The sequence below is a fragment of the Colobus angolensis genome, unplaced genomic scaffold (genome assembly GCF_000951035.1).
Source record: "Colobus angolensis palliatus isolate OR3802 unplaced genomic scaffold, Cang.pa_1.0 Scaffold279, whole genome shotgun sequence".
Taxonomy (NCBI): domain Eukaryota; kingdom Metazoa; phylum Chordata; class Mammalia; order Primates; family Cercopithecidae; genus Colobus; species Colobus angolensis.
Window position 1 is genome coordinate 899,992 of NW_012116032.1, and position 16,116 is coordinate 916,107.

Genomic DNA, 16,116 nt, shown 5'->3' on the forward strand with positions numbered 1-16,116 from the left:
GGTCAGGAGTTCGAGACCAGCCTGGCCAACATGGTGAAACCCCGTCTCTACTAAAAAATACAAAAATTAGCCGGGCGTGGTGGCAGGCACCTGTAATCCCAGCTACTTAGGAGGCTGAGGCAGGAGAATCCCTTGAACCCGGGAGGTGGAGGTTGCAGTGAGTGAGATCGCGCCATTGCACTCCAGCCTGGGGGACAAGATCGAGACTTCGTCTCAAAAAAAGAAAGAGAAAACTCATAAGGCCTGCTCACCTCACTCTTGCCTGAAATTAGGAGACAAAACCTTTCAAACCACAGTTACAGATAAAGACTCAGATTTCCAATTCCATCAACATGGAGGACTGAGCAAGTGCAGTCTTTTCCCATTACAAATACATAGATATGGTGAATTAAAGATTTGTAGGTACCTGAAACAAAAAGTATTTAAAATCACAGCAGTAGACTACTGCTTACGACACATAGCCAAAGGAACTTACACTTGAGCAAAGACCTCAAGGGAAGGGGCTGTCATTTTAATTCCTGGGCAGAGATGAGAGACAGTTGCTTTGTGCCCATGTGAGAAGTAAAATATTTGCATCAAGCTGGAATTCTTAAAGGTTTGCATAGGCTATAAAAGGAGACTGAACAATCCCACCAGCCTGTGCAGAGAAGTTACAAGGATGCTTGCTGTCTGCCCAAGCTCTGGAATGGAGGGGAAAAAAAAAACTCCCCTCTAAAATAAAAATCTCAACTCTGTGCCAAATTTGAGTGTGGAGTCTGAATTTGCTCTGCCCACAAAGCAGAAAACCTGCCATCAGATAATTAAGAAAAAAAATTGTTCAAGACTGAAATTTCTGGACCCCAGGAGATCAAATGCAAAACTATGCTCTAGAGAAGTATCCACATCCCAGGACCTTGGGAATCTCACAGGAAAATATTCTTGGCTAAAGATGACCTTATCTTAAAATTTATAAGCAACAGGCTGGGTGGTGGCTCACGCCTGCAATCCCAGCATTTTGGGAGGTCAAGGCGAGTGGATTACCTGAAGTCAGGAGTTCGAGACCAGCCTGGCTAACATGGCGAAACCCCGTCTTTATTAAAAACACAAAAAATTAGCCTGGTGTGGTGGCAGGTGCCTGTAATCCTAGCTACTTGGGAGACTGAGGCAGGAGAGTTGCTTGAACCCGGGAGGCAGGGGTTGCAGTTAAACCAGATCATGCCATTGCACTCCAGCCTGGGTAACAGTAAGACTCTGTCTCAAAAAAAAAAAAAAAGAAAAAATGAGAAAGTAATGGTAATTGATGAATTGATGGGGAATTCCCCACAAAACAGGCAGAGCATACAAGTTCATTTTTATATACACAAGATACAAGAATTCAACCACAAAACCGTGACTGAAGAGCGCAGAACACCCTCCCAGTTGGTGAGATAAGCTTTTGGCATTTCATCTGCTAATAAGGGTGTCCAACTGCCAACCAGACTGCTTCAATGGGGTGAATGAGATAAAATAAATCCTTAGAAAAATGAAGTAAAAAACAAAGATACAAAAATGTAAGCTTAATGTATTTATTATTATTAGTTTCAAGAGTTATACAATTATTTTGGCAAATGATAATAAAAATTTCTAAATGCTCACTCTCAGTGTTTCACTTAATCTCCTCGATTCAGGCCAGCAACAAAAAGACACAAATAGCAGTGCTCCAGAGTAGTGCTCCCCAAACTTCTGTGTGCTCTGAATCCCCTAAAGATCTTATTAAAATGCAGATTCAGATTTAGTAGATCTCTGGTACGGCCTGAGATGCTGCTGTTCTATGAACCTTGCTTGACTAGCAAGGGATGATCTAAAGATTCTAACCATGTGCTTGGCTGCCCACCTGGGACAAATGACCACTAACAACCTTAAAATCAAGGTACATTTTCTACAGCCAGTTTCTCAGATATTCCAACCCCATAACTGACCTACCAGAAATGTACTCCTGCAATACCAGTAACAGTGGGAGAAAAAATTATGGAACTGGAAACTGTATTTAAAGAAAATTTTGAAAATGAAGCACAGAGAGCTAAGTAGATGAAAATATAAAAGAGAAGTTTAAAAAACTCAAAGAGATGGAAAAAAACACAGAAGCATAGGAAGACTTCTAGCAGGACTAACTAGACTCAGAATTGGAGAAAATTATGTCTTTACACTGAAGAAGTGTATCTAGCCTTGGGCAAAAAAGTTTTAGGCCGGGCATGGTGACTCATACCTGTAATCCCAGGACTTCAGGAGGCCAAGGCAGGAGGGATCGCATGAGCTCAGGAGTTCAAGACCAGCCTGGGCAACATAGGGCGATCTCATCTCATCAAAAAATAAACAAAATCAGTCAGGTGTGGTGACATGTAGCTGTAGTCTCAGCTACTCCAGTGGCTACGGTGGGAGGATCTCTTGAGCCCAGGAGATTGAGGCTGCACTGAGCCATGACTGCACCACTGCACTCCAGCCTAAGTGACAGAACAAGACCCCGTCTCAAAAAAAAAAAAAAAACCTTTAAAAATAAATTCACATCTAAACCATACCTAGTGTGGTAAACTATAGAAAATCAAACAATAAGAAAGTCAATGAGAGACAGAAAAGAGAGATTAATATAGGAAGTATATTTAGACTAACAAAAAGTATCTTATCAATAATAAGAGTCCAGAAAGCAAGAGAATTTCCAAAAAATTAAGAGGACATAGGTTTCGACCTAGGATTTTATACCTAGGAAAATTGTCATTCAAAAGTGAGGATGAAATAGACATTTTCAGACCTGATTGACTAAAAATGAATTATTCTCAAGACAGCTCTCTCTCATTCACACACACACTCACATACACACTAAAGGATGCATTTTTCTAAGGAGAAAAATGAACTTAGAACGAAGAAGTGGAGAGTAAAAAAAGATGATGACTAAAGAATGTGGTACTGGGGCCTATTATGGGAGGGGGGAGAGATGGCATTGGGAGTTATACCTGATGTAAAGGACGAGTTGATGGGTACAGCACACCAACATGGCACAAGTATACATACGTAACAAACCTGCACGTTGTGTACATGTACCCTAGAACTTAAAGTATAATAATAAAAAAAAAGAATAAATATGACACCACTAGTCATTCGAAAAATGTAAATCAAAACCACAATGAGATATCACCTTACACTCACTATAATCAAAAAGACAATAAGTATCAGTGAGGATGTAGGGAAATTAGAACCTCATACGCTGCTAGTGGAATGTAAAATGGTGCAGCCACTTTGGAAAACAATTTGGCAGTTCTTCAAAAAGTGAAACGTTGTGTTATTACATGACAGTAATTCTACACCTAGGTTGATAGGGTTTGGCTGTGTCCCTAGTCAAATGTCATCTTGAATTGTAGTTCCCATAATCCCAGTGTGTCACAGGAGGAACCTGGTGGAAGGTGATTGAATTATGGGGGCAGGATTTTCCCATGCTGTTCTCATGATAGTGAATGAGTTTTCATGAGATTTGATGGTTTTATAAAAGGCAGTTCCCCTGCACTTGCTCTCTTGCCTCCCACCATGTAAAACATGCCATTGCTCCTCCTTCTCCTTCTGCCATGATTGTGAGGGTTACCCAGCCATGTGGAACTGTGAGTCCATTAAATCTCTTTTTCCTTATAAAGTAAAAAAAAAAAAAAAAAAAAAGAATGTGGTAAATACATTAGCCATGTAAGATTAAAATAAAAGGAAATGATATGGCAATATCACTTATATAATTAATAAGGTGCAAAAAATCTTAAAATATTACCAAATTGACCAACATTATATTAAATTAATAATGCATTACAATCAAGGAAGGTTTATTCCAGATATATAAGGATAGTGGGTTTTATTTTGTTGTTTTTTTTGGGGGGTAGGTGGGGGACACGATCTCACTCTGTTACCCAGGCTAGAGTGCAGTGGTGCAATCATGGGTCACTGCAGCCTCAACCTTCCAAGCCCAAGCAGTCCTCCCACTTTAGCCTCCCAAGCAGCTGGGACTACAGGCACGTGCCACCATGCCCAGATAACTTTTTTATTTTCTGTAGAGATGAGGTCTCCCTATGTTGCCCAGGTTGGTCTTGAATTCCTGGGCTCAAGCGATCTTCCTGCCTCAGCTTCCCAAAGTCCTGGGATTATAGGCATGAGTCACCGTGCCTGGCTGATAGTTAAATATTTTTAAATCTATTCATTTAGTGCACCACATGCACAGAATAAAGAAGAAAAAGTATGCATTCACCTAAATAGATTTTTTAAAGTTAATAAAATTTTCAACCGACTTAGGTTAAAAATGCAAACTAGGAATAGAAATGTAATCAGGTGACAAAAACCACACAGTAATTTGAACAAGGAAAATTTGATACAAAGAATTACTATTTCAGGGGATTAGAGTAATGAGAGCTTGGCTAGTGAAAAGTAAAGAGAACTCTAAAGAAGAACTCTAAAGAGTGCAGGATAGCAGTTATAAGGTATAGCCACTATTCCTTGGGCTCAGATAGAACACCTAAAAAAGAGCTCCTGGCTCTCATACCTACACACACCATGGCTGAGATCAAGACCTTGTTGGAGAAGGCACAGACATGGCTCGCTGCATGGCAGAGAAGTCACCAAGGTTCCATGCTGGCAGAACTCGCTGGAAACCCACCTTCTGAGTGTTGGGGGAAACCGTCCACGGGGAGGCACTATGCCTTAGAACTCACCACAAAGCTGCCTTTACAGAGTGCCAGGGGAAACTGGTCACCACAGGAGCCTAACTGACAGCACTTCACTGTAAAGTCAGCTGAGAGGACTGACTGCTGGGTTCGACTGACCTCTGCACACTGAGGAGACATGCTACAGAAGTCACCTGTGTTGCAGGAGTCAGGCACAGGGAAAGCTATGAAAGCCTGTGCTGTAGGAGTCAGGCGTTGAGGAAGTGGTACCCACAGTGGCCTGGCCAGAGGAGTACATCAAGTCAGGATGAGAAGCACCCTTGCCATGCAGCATCCTTACACCCCCACGATGACAAGGCTTACCATCCTTACCATCTTGCTAGCTGGCAAAGGAGAAATGCTTACCAGATCCATCCGCATGATCACAAAGCAGGTATTGAAGGGTTAATTGGAACTGAAAGATGATAAGTTGGAGCTAAAAAATGGTAAGTTCCTCCCTGCATAGGAGGGAATTTTCTTAAACTGATAAAAGGAAGTAACCTTTTGAAAGCCTCCAGCAAAAGCAATGATGAAAAATTATAAGAATTCCTTTTAAAGTCAGGTTGAGAAAAAAAAGTACCTCATTACTGCCTCTATTTGACACTTTCCTGGAAGTTCTCTCAAGGCAATAAGAAAATGAAAGGAAATAAAAAGTTTAAAGGCTAGAAATGAAAAAACAAAAACGGTATTATCTGTAGACAATATGGCTGCACACAGAATACTCCAAGAACTCCACAGAATAATTGTTAGAATTAAGAAATTAAGCAAGGTTGGTAAATACAAAGTATTTTTTAAATGCCCATTCTTAGTTAGCAACAAAACCTAATTAGAAATATATCTTTTAAGAATAGAGATTGCTTTGATAAAATTTATTCATTTAGGTATTTCATTTGGTATCTTTCTTTTTAAACATTGATGTGAATAAATTTAATTCGACTGTAAACCATGATTTCAGATACTAATTTTCTTTTATTCTCTCTTTCTCTGTCTTTCTTTTTTTGGCCAAATATATATGGAAAGCCTGCTATGTGCCAACAATTGCATTAGACCTTTAGGATAGTTATAAAGATGATCAAGATATGGTTCATTGTCTTCAAATGGTTCAAGTTGGGGGAGAAGATAGAACTATAAAGAATAAAAAATAGCAAATGGCGTTTTAAAGCAGAGAGGAAATTAGAAAGGGAGGGGGGAAGAAAAGAGGAAGAAAGGCAGAAGGGAAAGAAGGAGGAAAGGAAGGATGGAAGGAAAAGGTAGAGAGAAAGGGAGAGAGGACAGTAACTTTAAAAATTGGTAAGGGAAGGAGAGAAGATGAGAAACTCTAAAACCTGCAGTTATTATTTCATGCTGTATGTTCCCTCCTCTGAAGACAGAAAGAGAATGTGAAGAAAGAAAATTATATCCTGCATGGCTGAAAATGGTCCCCTACAAAAATATCATGTTGGACAACTAATCTGAAATAGTGGTATCTCTGGGAAGCAGTTTAGCACTGGAGAGTTTGGACTTTCATGGCAGGCTGCCTTCGTTCATATCTTCTGGTGATGATACTTATCCTCTGTAAGGCCCATTTCTTTATTTGTGAAATGAAGACAGTAGAGTGCTTATATATAATTTAGAACAATGTCCATCACATAGTAAACACTTAATAAATGGTAGCTGTTATTGTTATTATTATTACTATTATTACCTTGAAGACAGGGGCTCTGTCTTGTTTGTCATTCCGTCTCCAGCTCTTAGCACAGTCCCTGGCACAATTCAAACATGTATTTGGATGAATGACAAATATCTATTGAGTATTTGCCCTGTTCCAAGCATTGTTAGAGGTACATGGGACAGGACAGTGAACAAAACAGACAAAACCTCCTACTGTCTTAGAGTTCACTCTCTACTGGGGAGACCTAGGCAATGAGGAAATAATTAAAATATACAGTGTGTCTTATGGCAATAAATGACAAAGAAAAATAAAGCAGAGAAGGTGAGAAGCAGTGACAGTGTTTTGTGATCATTTGCTTTGCAACAAGCCACTCCCCAAATTTACTGGCCTAAAATAATTTCATCATAGTTCATGCTCTGGCTACAACAATACACATCCCTCTCATGTGCAAAATACACTCACTCCTCCCTCAAAGCCTCGTGCCATTAAGGGTTCAGGTCAAAGCTTAAGATCTTATCCTCTGAAGTACGTTTAGGGACAAACAAGGCTTCTCAGGTACTTCTGGGAATACAGACTTGTGAACTAAAAGACGAGTTATCTATCTTCCAACACAACTGACATGCAACGGGGATTCAGGAAAAGATAATTTCAATAGGCGCTTCTGTGCAAAAGTGGGGAAAATGAGTCATGCAGCAGTCATAGTTCACATTAATCTAAAATCTAGCCAGGCATATATCCCAAGTCTTCCTGATGTGGGGACAAGAATTATTTCTTGATTAGGGCTCACTTTTTCTCTTTGAGAATGGTTCTCCTCAGCTCTTGGATTTGTCCTCTGAATCATTCTTCCTTGTCCACATACATATACACATATACACATACATACGTAGAGAGACTGTCATGTAGGCTGGAGTACAATGGTGAGATCATAGCCCACTGCAACCTACACCTCCTGGATTCACGCAATTCTCCTGTCTCAGCCTCCCCAGTAGCTGAGACTACAGGTGCACGTCACCATGCCTGGCTACTTTTTGTATTTTTAGTAGAGATGGGATTTCACCATATTGGTCAGGCTGGTCTCAAACTCCTGACCTCAGGTGATCCACCCACCTCGGTCTCCCAAAGTGCTGGGATTACAGGCGTGAACCACCGTGCCCGGCCCATAAAATATTTTTTGTGAAAATATCTCAGCCTGCTCCATGCCTATAGAAAGTTTAACTCCCAGATGTGTCTCTTTTCATTTTGAACTATCTCTGCCCTTCTTAAATCAAGCTGATATAATTCCTTTAAATGCTTTCTAACTTTTTAACATATTAAATTAGGGGGAAAAAATGCCTACATTTATCTTTGAATGCTACTTTGGGCTGCAAACCAGAGGGATACAGGACAGCACCCTTAAGATTCTTAGAAGCTCTTTTGCTTGGTCAGAGGGTCTGAGGTCTTAACAAAGTGTTTTACAGCAATGCCCTTGGTTTGATCTTGACCCTAAGTTCACATTTTACTGCCAGTGCCCTGAATTTGACCTTTTCCCCAGGTTTTAATATTTTAAATTTATCTTCAGAATGTCTTGCTGTCTGGAAAGACTATTCTGGGCCATCTCTATTTTCTCTAAATCTTGCTTAAAAATGGAATACAATAGTCCCCCCTTATTCATGAGGGATATATTCCAAGACCCCCAGTAGTAGACCCAAGCCCGATTGCCATTAATCAAGACATATTTCTGTTTATGTCTTCTACCCACCAATTTAATGCCTTTTCCATCTTAACTAAGCACCTGTCACGCACTGTAGCCATACTTTCACAGTTTGAGATGTGACAGCAAAACTAGCACAAATCTCTTTTTCCTTCTTCACCATTTTTGGATAGAGGATGCATCCTTACCATAGACCTTAGCAACCTTGGCATATGAATTTTTTCCTTCCTTATTAAATTGAGAATTTTCATCTTCTCACTTAAAGAAAGCACTTTACAGCTTCTCTTTGGCATATCCAAATTGCCAGCATCACTACTTCTGCCCTTTGGGGCCATTGTTAAGTAAAATAAGGGTGACTTGAACACAAGCACTGCATTACCTGACAGACAGTTCATCTGATAATGGAGAGGGCTGCTAAGTGACTAATGAGTGGTCATCATAGACAGCATGGATCTGCTGGAAAAAGGGATGCTTCATGTCCCAGGCAGGATGAGATTTCATCATGCTACGCAGAACGGCACGCAATTTAAAACTTATGAATTGTTTATTCCTGGAATTTTCCATTTAGTATTTTTGGACTGCTGTTAACTGCTGGTAACTGAAACTGCAGAAAAGGAAACTGGGGACAGAGGCGACTACTGTAGTTTCTTCTTTAGGTTATTGCTTTCTTCCTGTACTTTATCTTGGATAACTAAAAGATATACACTTTGCCACTTTCAATATCCTTCCTGGCTATCTCCTTAGCTAGACACCAAGTCCACTGGTTACATTTTGCTACAGTCCACATTACTCCTGGAGACCATGTTGCCAAACTTTACAACACGTATAATGTCTGTTCCCTTTCTCAAACTTCCAGGAATAATTTTTTCACTGCCTTTTGTCTCAACATCCTTCAAGTCTCCAAAATTTTTGTTATAGTAGTACTCCACTTTTAAGTGTATGATTTCTCTATTGCTATGTTACAAGCCACTCCATGGCTTAGTGGCTTAAAACAGTAATAATTTATTCAGTCTCATAATTTGTAGTTTGGGTGATTGTTATAACTACTGTCAGCTGGAAACTGGGATAGCTAGAAGGTCTGTCATGGTCTCATCCACACAGTAGGCATTTGGTACTGGCTGCCAGCTAAGAGCCCAGTGGAGGCTTCGGGGGAGGTCCTCAGCTCTCCTCTGCTTGGGCCTCTCCACGTGGCAGCCTCAGCTTCCTCAGAGCATTGGGCTAAGTTCCAAGAAGGGAAGGCAAAATTTATAGGTCCCTTAACGCCCAGATTTCTGCCACATTCCATTGGTTAAAACAGGTCACAGGGCCAGTTGTGTTCACGGTGAGGGGAAATAAACTCTAGATTCCACTTCTTGATGGAAAAATGACCAGGTCATCATTGCAAATAAGCGTGAAGAATGGAATATATTGGTGTGATCTTTTTGGAAATACAATCTACCACAGCCAGAGCATATGTCTATGTATGTAATTTAAAATAAGATGGTCAGGGGAGGCTTTCAGAGACAGTGACATTGGAGCAAAGACCTGAAGAAGAAGAGAGGAAGCCTTGCAGATATTTGGGATGAAAGCATTACACACTGAAAGAATTGTAAATACCAAAACTCTGATGTGGTAATGAGCCTGGTCTACTCAAGGGGTGATAAGGAAGCCACTGTGACTGAAGTAGAGGGCTGAGAAGGAAGGAACAAGAAGTTAGAGGTGAGGTCAAAGAAGTCATGGAAGCCAGATCATGTAGGGCTTAGAGGCACCTGGAAAAAGGAATGCTTGGTTAAAAGGATAAACAATTGTGCTTCCAACAGGTGTCCATAGAATAGGCCCTTCCTATGTGGTAGTAACAAAATAAGTAGACCCTTGAGAAAGAATCTCCTCACTCCCCACCTCCAAATTCCTTCCTGATAATTCCATAACTAGTTCCTGTCCATGAGTAACTCCATTGCACTTCTTGAAGTATAGCTTTCACAGGGAGGTGGCACAGCCTGTTACAAAAGTTTGCCTCTACTCCACAAGCCTTGCTCTATGTGAATCAATTATCACATACGTATGAATCTAATAGCCATTTTAGATACTGTCCAACTTCCCACCTTACCAACTTCTGAAAACCTCATCTTTCTTTCTCAGTTTTATAGATGATGTCATTATTGATTTTAAATTATAAAATGGAATGTTTCCAGGGGAGGTTACGGTTCCTGCTGCAATATATCAATCTTAGAGCATGAACGACTTGTAATTGTTAAGTGCATTTTCAAAGCTAATCATGTGGCATTTGGTTGCTGCTTTTCAGGAAAACTTTTAAAAGCAGAGTATATTCTGAGCAGTCTAATAAGCAACAATGGAGCAACGGGTGAGTACTTTCATATCTTCACAATGACCTTTACCTCAGCCCCAAACAGAGCACTCATTTAATAACAACTTAGTGACTTAATAGTTACTATACATTAGATGTTTTCAGAGCTATCTGGGACTGGCTCTGCCACTGATGAATGAAGAAGCTTTGATCAAGCAGCTTACATCTCTGTGCGTCTGTTTTCTCTAAGTTAACAACAACAACAAAAAAAACAAAGACAAGGAATCTACTATTGGCCTGCTTCCTTACAGAGTATGTTATCTAATGGATAGTCACGGTCAAGGCAGGTAACTCTGTGGGCCTTATAAAGGTTCGATAGCAGCTTTTAAACAAAATTGTGATTGGAAATAAAAGCCTCTAAGTTCAGAAGAGTCTGCTTTGGCTTTATCGATTTAAATGGTTCAGAAAATAGATTTGATTTTTGGTACACAAGAACTTTAATAAAAACTTGTTTCAAAATGGATTTTCTTTCAATATTTAATTATCCATGAAAGGAAGCAAGTCCTAATAGTTGGGTAACAAATAATGTAAGCCTTCAGATATCGTGTCTGAATTTCTGGGCATTTAAGTTAGCAAGTTTATCAATAAGTTGAGACGTTTCCACTGGACTTTTAAACTCAGCATGCTTGGATGTGAGGCCTCAAACTCCTTGACACTTGTGGACATTTCTAATGGGGAGACAGTTTGGAATCCAAGTATTAACCATGTACCCCTCACTTGTGGCCACCATCACTAAACTACAATATACACTCTTGCCATCATGTGCACACACACGCGCGCGCACACACACGGATTCAAAGCTAGGAAGAAAATAAATATTATCTGATGTGACAGAGAATAGTGAGGGGGCAGTAAAGAGTCGGCCTCTATTTTTGATGTTTGACCACTGACAGTTTTCAAGCCACAGCCTTTTTTACTTTTGTCTCACACTGGACAGGCTGATTAAAACAAACAAACAAACAAACAAACAATAAAAACCCTTTCATCCACACACCCAAATGCAGCTTACAGGAACCTTTACCCGGCCCCACACCCCAGTCACAGTGAAAAGCAACGCCACTCACCACTCCCTGCCTGAGTCAAAGGAGCAGCTTGGGTGCCAGCCTGACTTACCCTAGAAAGTCTCATTATGTGAGCAATAAATCTTCTCATACCCTCTTGGTACATGTGTGGAGTCATCAGTTTTGACATCCAAACAAATTTTCCTCAGATGGGATCCACCTCACCCTCTGCAAAGCAACCATAAGACAGTGGGGGTAACGGTGTAGAAAAAATAATCTGTGGAGGCCTTTGAGGAAAAGCACTGTAGCCGAGACCTGAAGCAGAAGGATCTGGCCTCTTAAGAAGCCAGAGGAAAGAGGATCCCAAGCAGGGCTAGTGGTAAGTGCAGCTGCCACGAAGCAAGAGGCCAGTCCTATAACAAGGAGGCAAAATAAAGCTAGAGTGGACAGAGAGTAAGTGGGGGAACTGGAGACCAGACAGGAGTCAGTTCCTGCAGAGCCTGAGGCTACAGCAAGAAGTTTGGACCTGATTCTAAATGTAGAGACGAGATTGTCTCTCAAAATGGTGTCACATGTGCTCATGAAGACTTCTGTGAAAATAGTTTTAATTTACAAGGCTATATCTCTGATAATTCAAGGGAATTTTTCCTCTTTTCTTTTAGGTACCTGGCTGTACAGAAATGAAAGTGACAAGGTCCTGGTGCAGTCGGTCTGTATACAGATCAGAGGGCAGATTCTGCAAAAGCTAGGTACCGTCATCTAACACTTGCGTTTCTCAAGGCTCATTTACAAAGCCTGGCTGCATGGTTTCACTGTGGAATTTTCTTCTTTTATCTGGCTAAAATTGGTAATTTCCACTTGCCTTACTTTCCTCATCGAAAAGAGAATGGCATTTAAGATCCTAGGAGTGTCACAAATATTAATAAGTTTTTTTTCTAGTAAGTTTTGTTAGAGAGGTTCACGGTTGTATATTGTGATGTTAACTGTAGGGTTCCCAGTGTTATTTCTCACACCTGACTCAGTTCAGCAGGACTCCGTGTGATATGGTGACACCTTATACTATACCCACCGTGACACTGTATTCGTTCATTCCTTAAGGTATTCATGAATTTTTCAAGTTTATAGAATGCTAATATACTTTAGAATGCAAAATAAGGGTTTGAAAAATTTTAACAGGAGGTGGCAATTATTATTTTTGTAAAAATACTGAGAAAACTACATATATTATACATATTATATATACAAATATATAATAATTCTATTTCCCAGTGAAATGGAAAAATTGTCTCTATTACAATTGGAAAAACATTACTGTGTCAATCTAATCTAAGCCTGAGTTTTCCTAACAGGATCTAATGAGTCTTGTTTCTGTATTAGTTTTCAAAGGTATTCTCCCATACAAGAGCACAGATAGCAGCTGTTCCTCCCCTGTCCCTCTCCCTGCCCCTCTCTTTTTTTCAGGGATGTGGTACAAAGCAGCAGAGTTAATATGGGCCTCCATCGTAGGATATTTGGCACTTCCTCAGCCGGATAAAAAGGTGGTTTGTCTAGTGCTTATTTTTCTCCTTTCCTGTATTTGTCTTTGGATGATTATCTCTTTAGGATACAAGTCCATTTCTCATGTATCAATTTCATCTGTCCTATTTTTATTTATTTTTCATGAGCATAGGACCAGGTACAGTTAGTAACTTCCTTCTGTGTCTTGCTTCATCCTCACTCACAGCTAGACTCTTGGGGCATAGATGGTGTTTTTATAATCGTTTGTAACTGTCCATTTATATATTTATCTCTACTGGTCCATTCATTTATCTGTTTTATTATATATTTAGCCTTTACTTGATTGCATAGCAAAGTTGAGATGGCCAAGTTGCTTACATGTAAAATCACTTTTCTTGAGTTGAGTGGGTGAAGACTTCAATTGTTTATGTAGCATCAAGTAGTATATGTCAATCCTACTTGACATTTTCATTTTCTGGAATTCTGTGGGAATAGTCTCATTATCTGAAGCATCCGGTTATTACATTTCCCTGAGCTGTGTAAGCAATTGCTGTCTACGATTCTTTTACAATACAGACTGCGATGTGAACTCTTCCTTGAGCCAGTTATTCAGGCCTAGCAGTAGGGACAAGTTAGTATTGATCACCCAGTGAAACCCAGCTGAGAAGTAGCTGTGTTTACATTAGGCCCAGGTGCCCTAGGATGTGTTAATCTTTCAAGCTCTGTGGCAGCCAATTTAGAAGTATCTCCAAGTCAGGGTATTATTACACAATGTATGCATATGTCAAAATGTCACGCTGTATCCCATAAACATGTACAATTATTATATGTTGACTTTTAAAAATAGTATCTCCAGTGTCATAGTAATAAAATAACAATAGGCAAATCATTCATATGGAGGGATAACCATTGCCTTTAGGCCATGAAATGAGAGCAGTAATCCACTGTGAATTCCCAATCTGTGACTTGTTTGTGTTTTTCTTACAGGGCCTCTCCACGTCATTAGGTATACTGGCAGACATCTTTGTTTCCATGAGCAAGAATGATTATGAAAAGTTTAAAAACAATCCACAAATTAATTTGGTAATTATCATAACACTGAGTGGCATCATCTGTAAAACTGTCAATGGTGTCGTTGGTGGGTGATTAGTGGGTGTCTTTCTCAGGAGATTGGGAGGCAGGGAGCTCAGTGCTGCCCCTGCCACACAGATGGGAGGAATCCTGGGGAGGAGTCCTGGGGGTCCTATTTGGCTTTATTATCCCAGCACTCAGCACTGTACCAGACACTCAGAGGGTGCTCAGAAAGTTACTGGTGAATGAATGAATGAATGAATATCAACAAAATTATTTTGAGCCTCACTTCTTTCCGAGTATCACAAAATTCAGTTTCCAAACTTGGGCCATCTTGATGATAAAGGGGTAATAATTTTAAAACTTTGTAATCACCATCTATTTAAATCAGAGTGTCAGTCCCTTGTTCCAGGCTCTCGTCCTTGATAATAATGACTGCTAATTTTTATATATCACTTTACAACTCAAAAAAGTGTATATATCTCCACATAAAACCCTATGGGGAGGGTAGAGCAAATTGTGTCACTCCATTTTAGAGGAAAATAAAATGCAGTGCAGAGAAACTAACTAACCTCTGCAGTTTACACAACCAGTAAGAGAGAGAACTGGGAGCTGAGCCCAGGTCTCTGACCAGCCCAGAGAAGTGGCAAGGATGTTCTGCTGCTCTTCACACTGTGCTGAAATGGACTTTTTATTATCATCTATATTACTATGTTTATTAAAGACCCCAATCACAATGGTAACCATGCTCAATACTAATTAGTGTAGCAAAAGAACACATACAGCTTGCTGATGGTAATCTGAATCTAAGATGTTGCTTTTTCTGTTTGACCAAAACAGGAGGATCATGTCCCTTGTTCACTGAAGTTATCCTTGATGACTGTTTAAAATTGCAAACTTCCCTCCCATCCTGGACCTCCCTAACCCCTTCTCCATTTATTTTCTCTCCAGAACACTTGTCATCATCTCAAATACTATACACTTCACTTGTTTTGTATATTGACTGATCCCCCCTCCCACAACAGAAAGTAAGCTCCTTGCGGGCTCACTGCCTACTGTCTCCTGTGTCTAGAACAGGCCCTGGCATGTGGAGGTACTCTGTACATATTTATAGAATTAATAAATGAATCCTAATTGCTATGAAATCATCAATTAAAGGACCCTTGGCCAAGAGCAGTGCAGAAATCAGTTAATCTGGCTGCAAAATTTGCAGGTTCCTTTGAACAAAGAACTGCCACCATCTTCCAAAGAAGCTCACCCAAATTATTTTGCACAGGTGTGTGGCTGCTGGGAAAAAGCAAAGTCAACACCTTGTGGTCTTTAGACCCACTTACTCTTTATTGACACTGTTCTGAATGGGTTGTGGTAAGGAGTCCCTTGAAATCATGAAAGAAAAGCAAAACCATTTCATAATCTGTTTTTTGCTCATTGATAATTATCACCATTCCACTTAGCCTCCTGTTTTCTCACAGAGCCTGCTGAAGGAGTTTGACCACCATGTGCTGTCCGCTGCAGAAGCCTGCAAGCTGGCAGCTGCCTTCAGTGCCTACACGCCACTCTTCGTGCTCACAGCTGTGGTAAACAGAGTGCGGCCCTTCCTCAAACCCCCACAGGACCTCTCCCTAGGGTGCTTTCCGATGTAACCAGTGAGAAGGGAAAGGTTTAACCTTCAAATAGGCTTTGTGTCTCATCAGTGGCAATTGTGATAAGACTCCACACCACATGTGGAAAAATTTTATCTGTCGGAGTTTTGACAGCCTGCTAGGAGCTAAATTAATTCAGCCCAAGGATAGAATGTTGTCTGTTGTGAAGCAATGGTTCCCAAGCCTGAGTGCACATCAAAATCACCTGAGGAACCTTCTCAAAATATGTATTCCAGCCAGGCATGGTGGCTCACACCTGTAATCCCAACACTTTGGGAGGCCAAGGTAGGAGGATGACTTGAGCCCAAAATTTCAAGACTAGCCTGAGCAACATGGTGAGATTTTGTCTCTACAAAAAATTAAAAAATAAAAATTGCCTAGGTGTGGTGGTACATGCCTATAGTCCCAGCTACTAGGGAGGCTGAGGTGGGAGGATCACGTGAGCCTGGCAGGTTGAGTTTGCAGTGAGCTGAGATTGCACCACTGCACTCCAACCTGGGTAACAGAGCAAGACCCTATCTCAAAAAAAAAAAA

The 16,116-nt window shown here is 40.4% G+C and overlaps 1 protein-coding gene across 3 annotated transcripts in view; it reads left to right on the forward strand.

Annotated features, from left to right (window-relative positions):
- Positions 1–16,116, forward strand: part of ALPK1 (alpha-kinase 1) — a 129,324-nt gene that overhangs the window by 100,175 nt on the left and 13,033 nt on the right. For all 3 annotated transcript variants that reach the window (XM_011948359.1, XM_011948360.1, XM_011948361.1), the window contains 5 exons: positions 10,308–10,367; positions 12,034–12,120; positions 12,833–12,909; positions 13,856–13,951; positions 15,412–15,516. In XM_011948359.1, the coding sequence (XP_011803749.1) occupies positions 10,308–10,367; positions 12,034–12,120; positions 12,833–12,909; positions 13,856–13,951; positions 15,412–15,516 (425 nt within the window). The remainder of the gene's footprint in view (positions 1–10,307; positions 10,368–12,033; positions 12,121–12,832; positions 12,910–13,855; positions 13,952–15,411; positions 15,517–16,116) is intronic.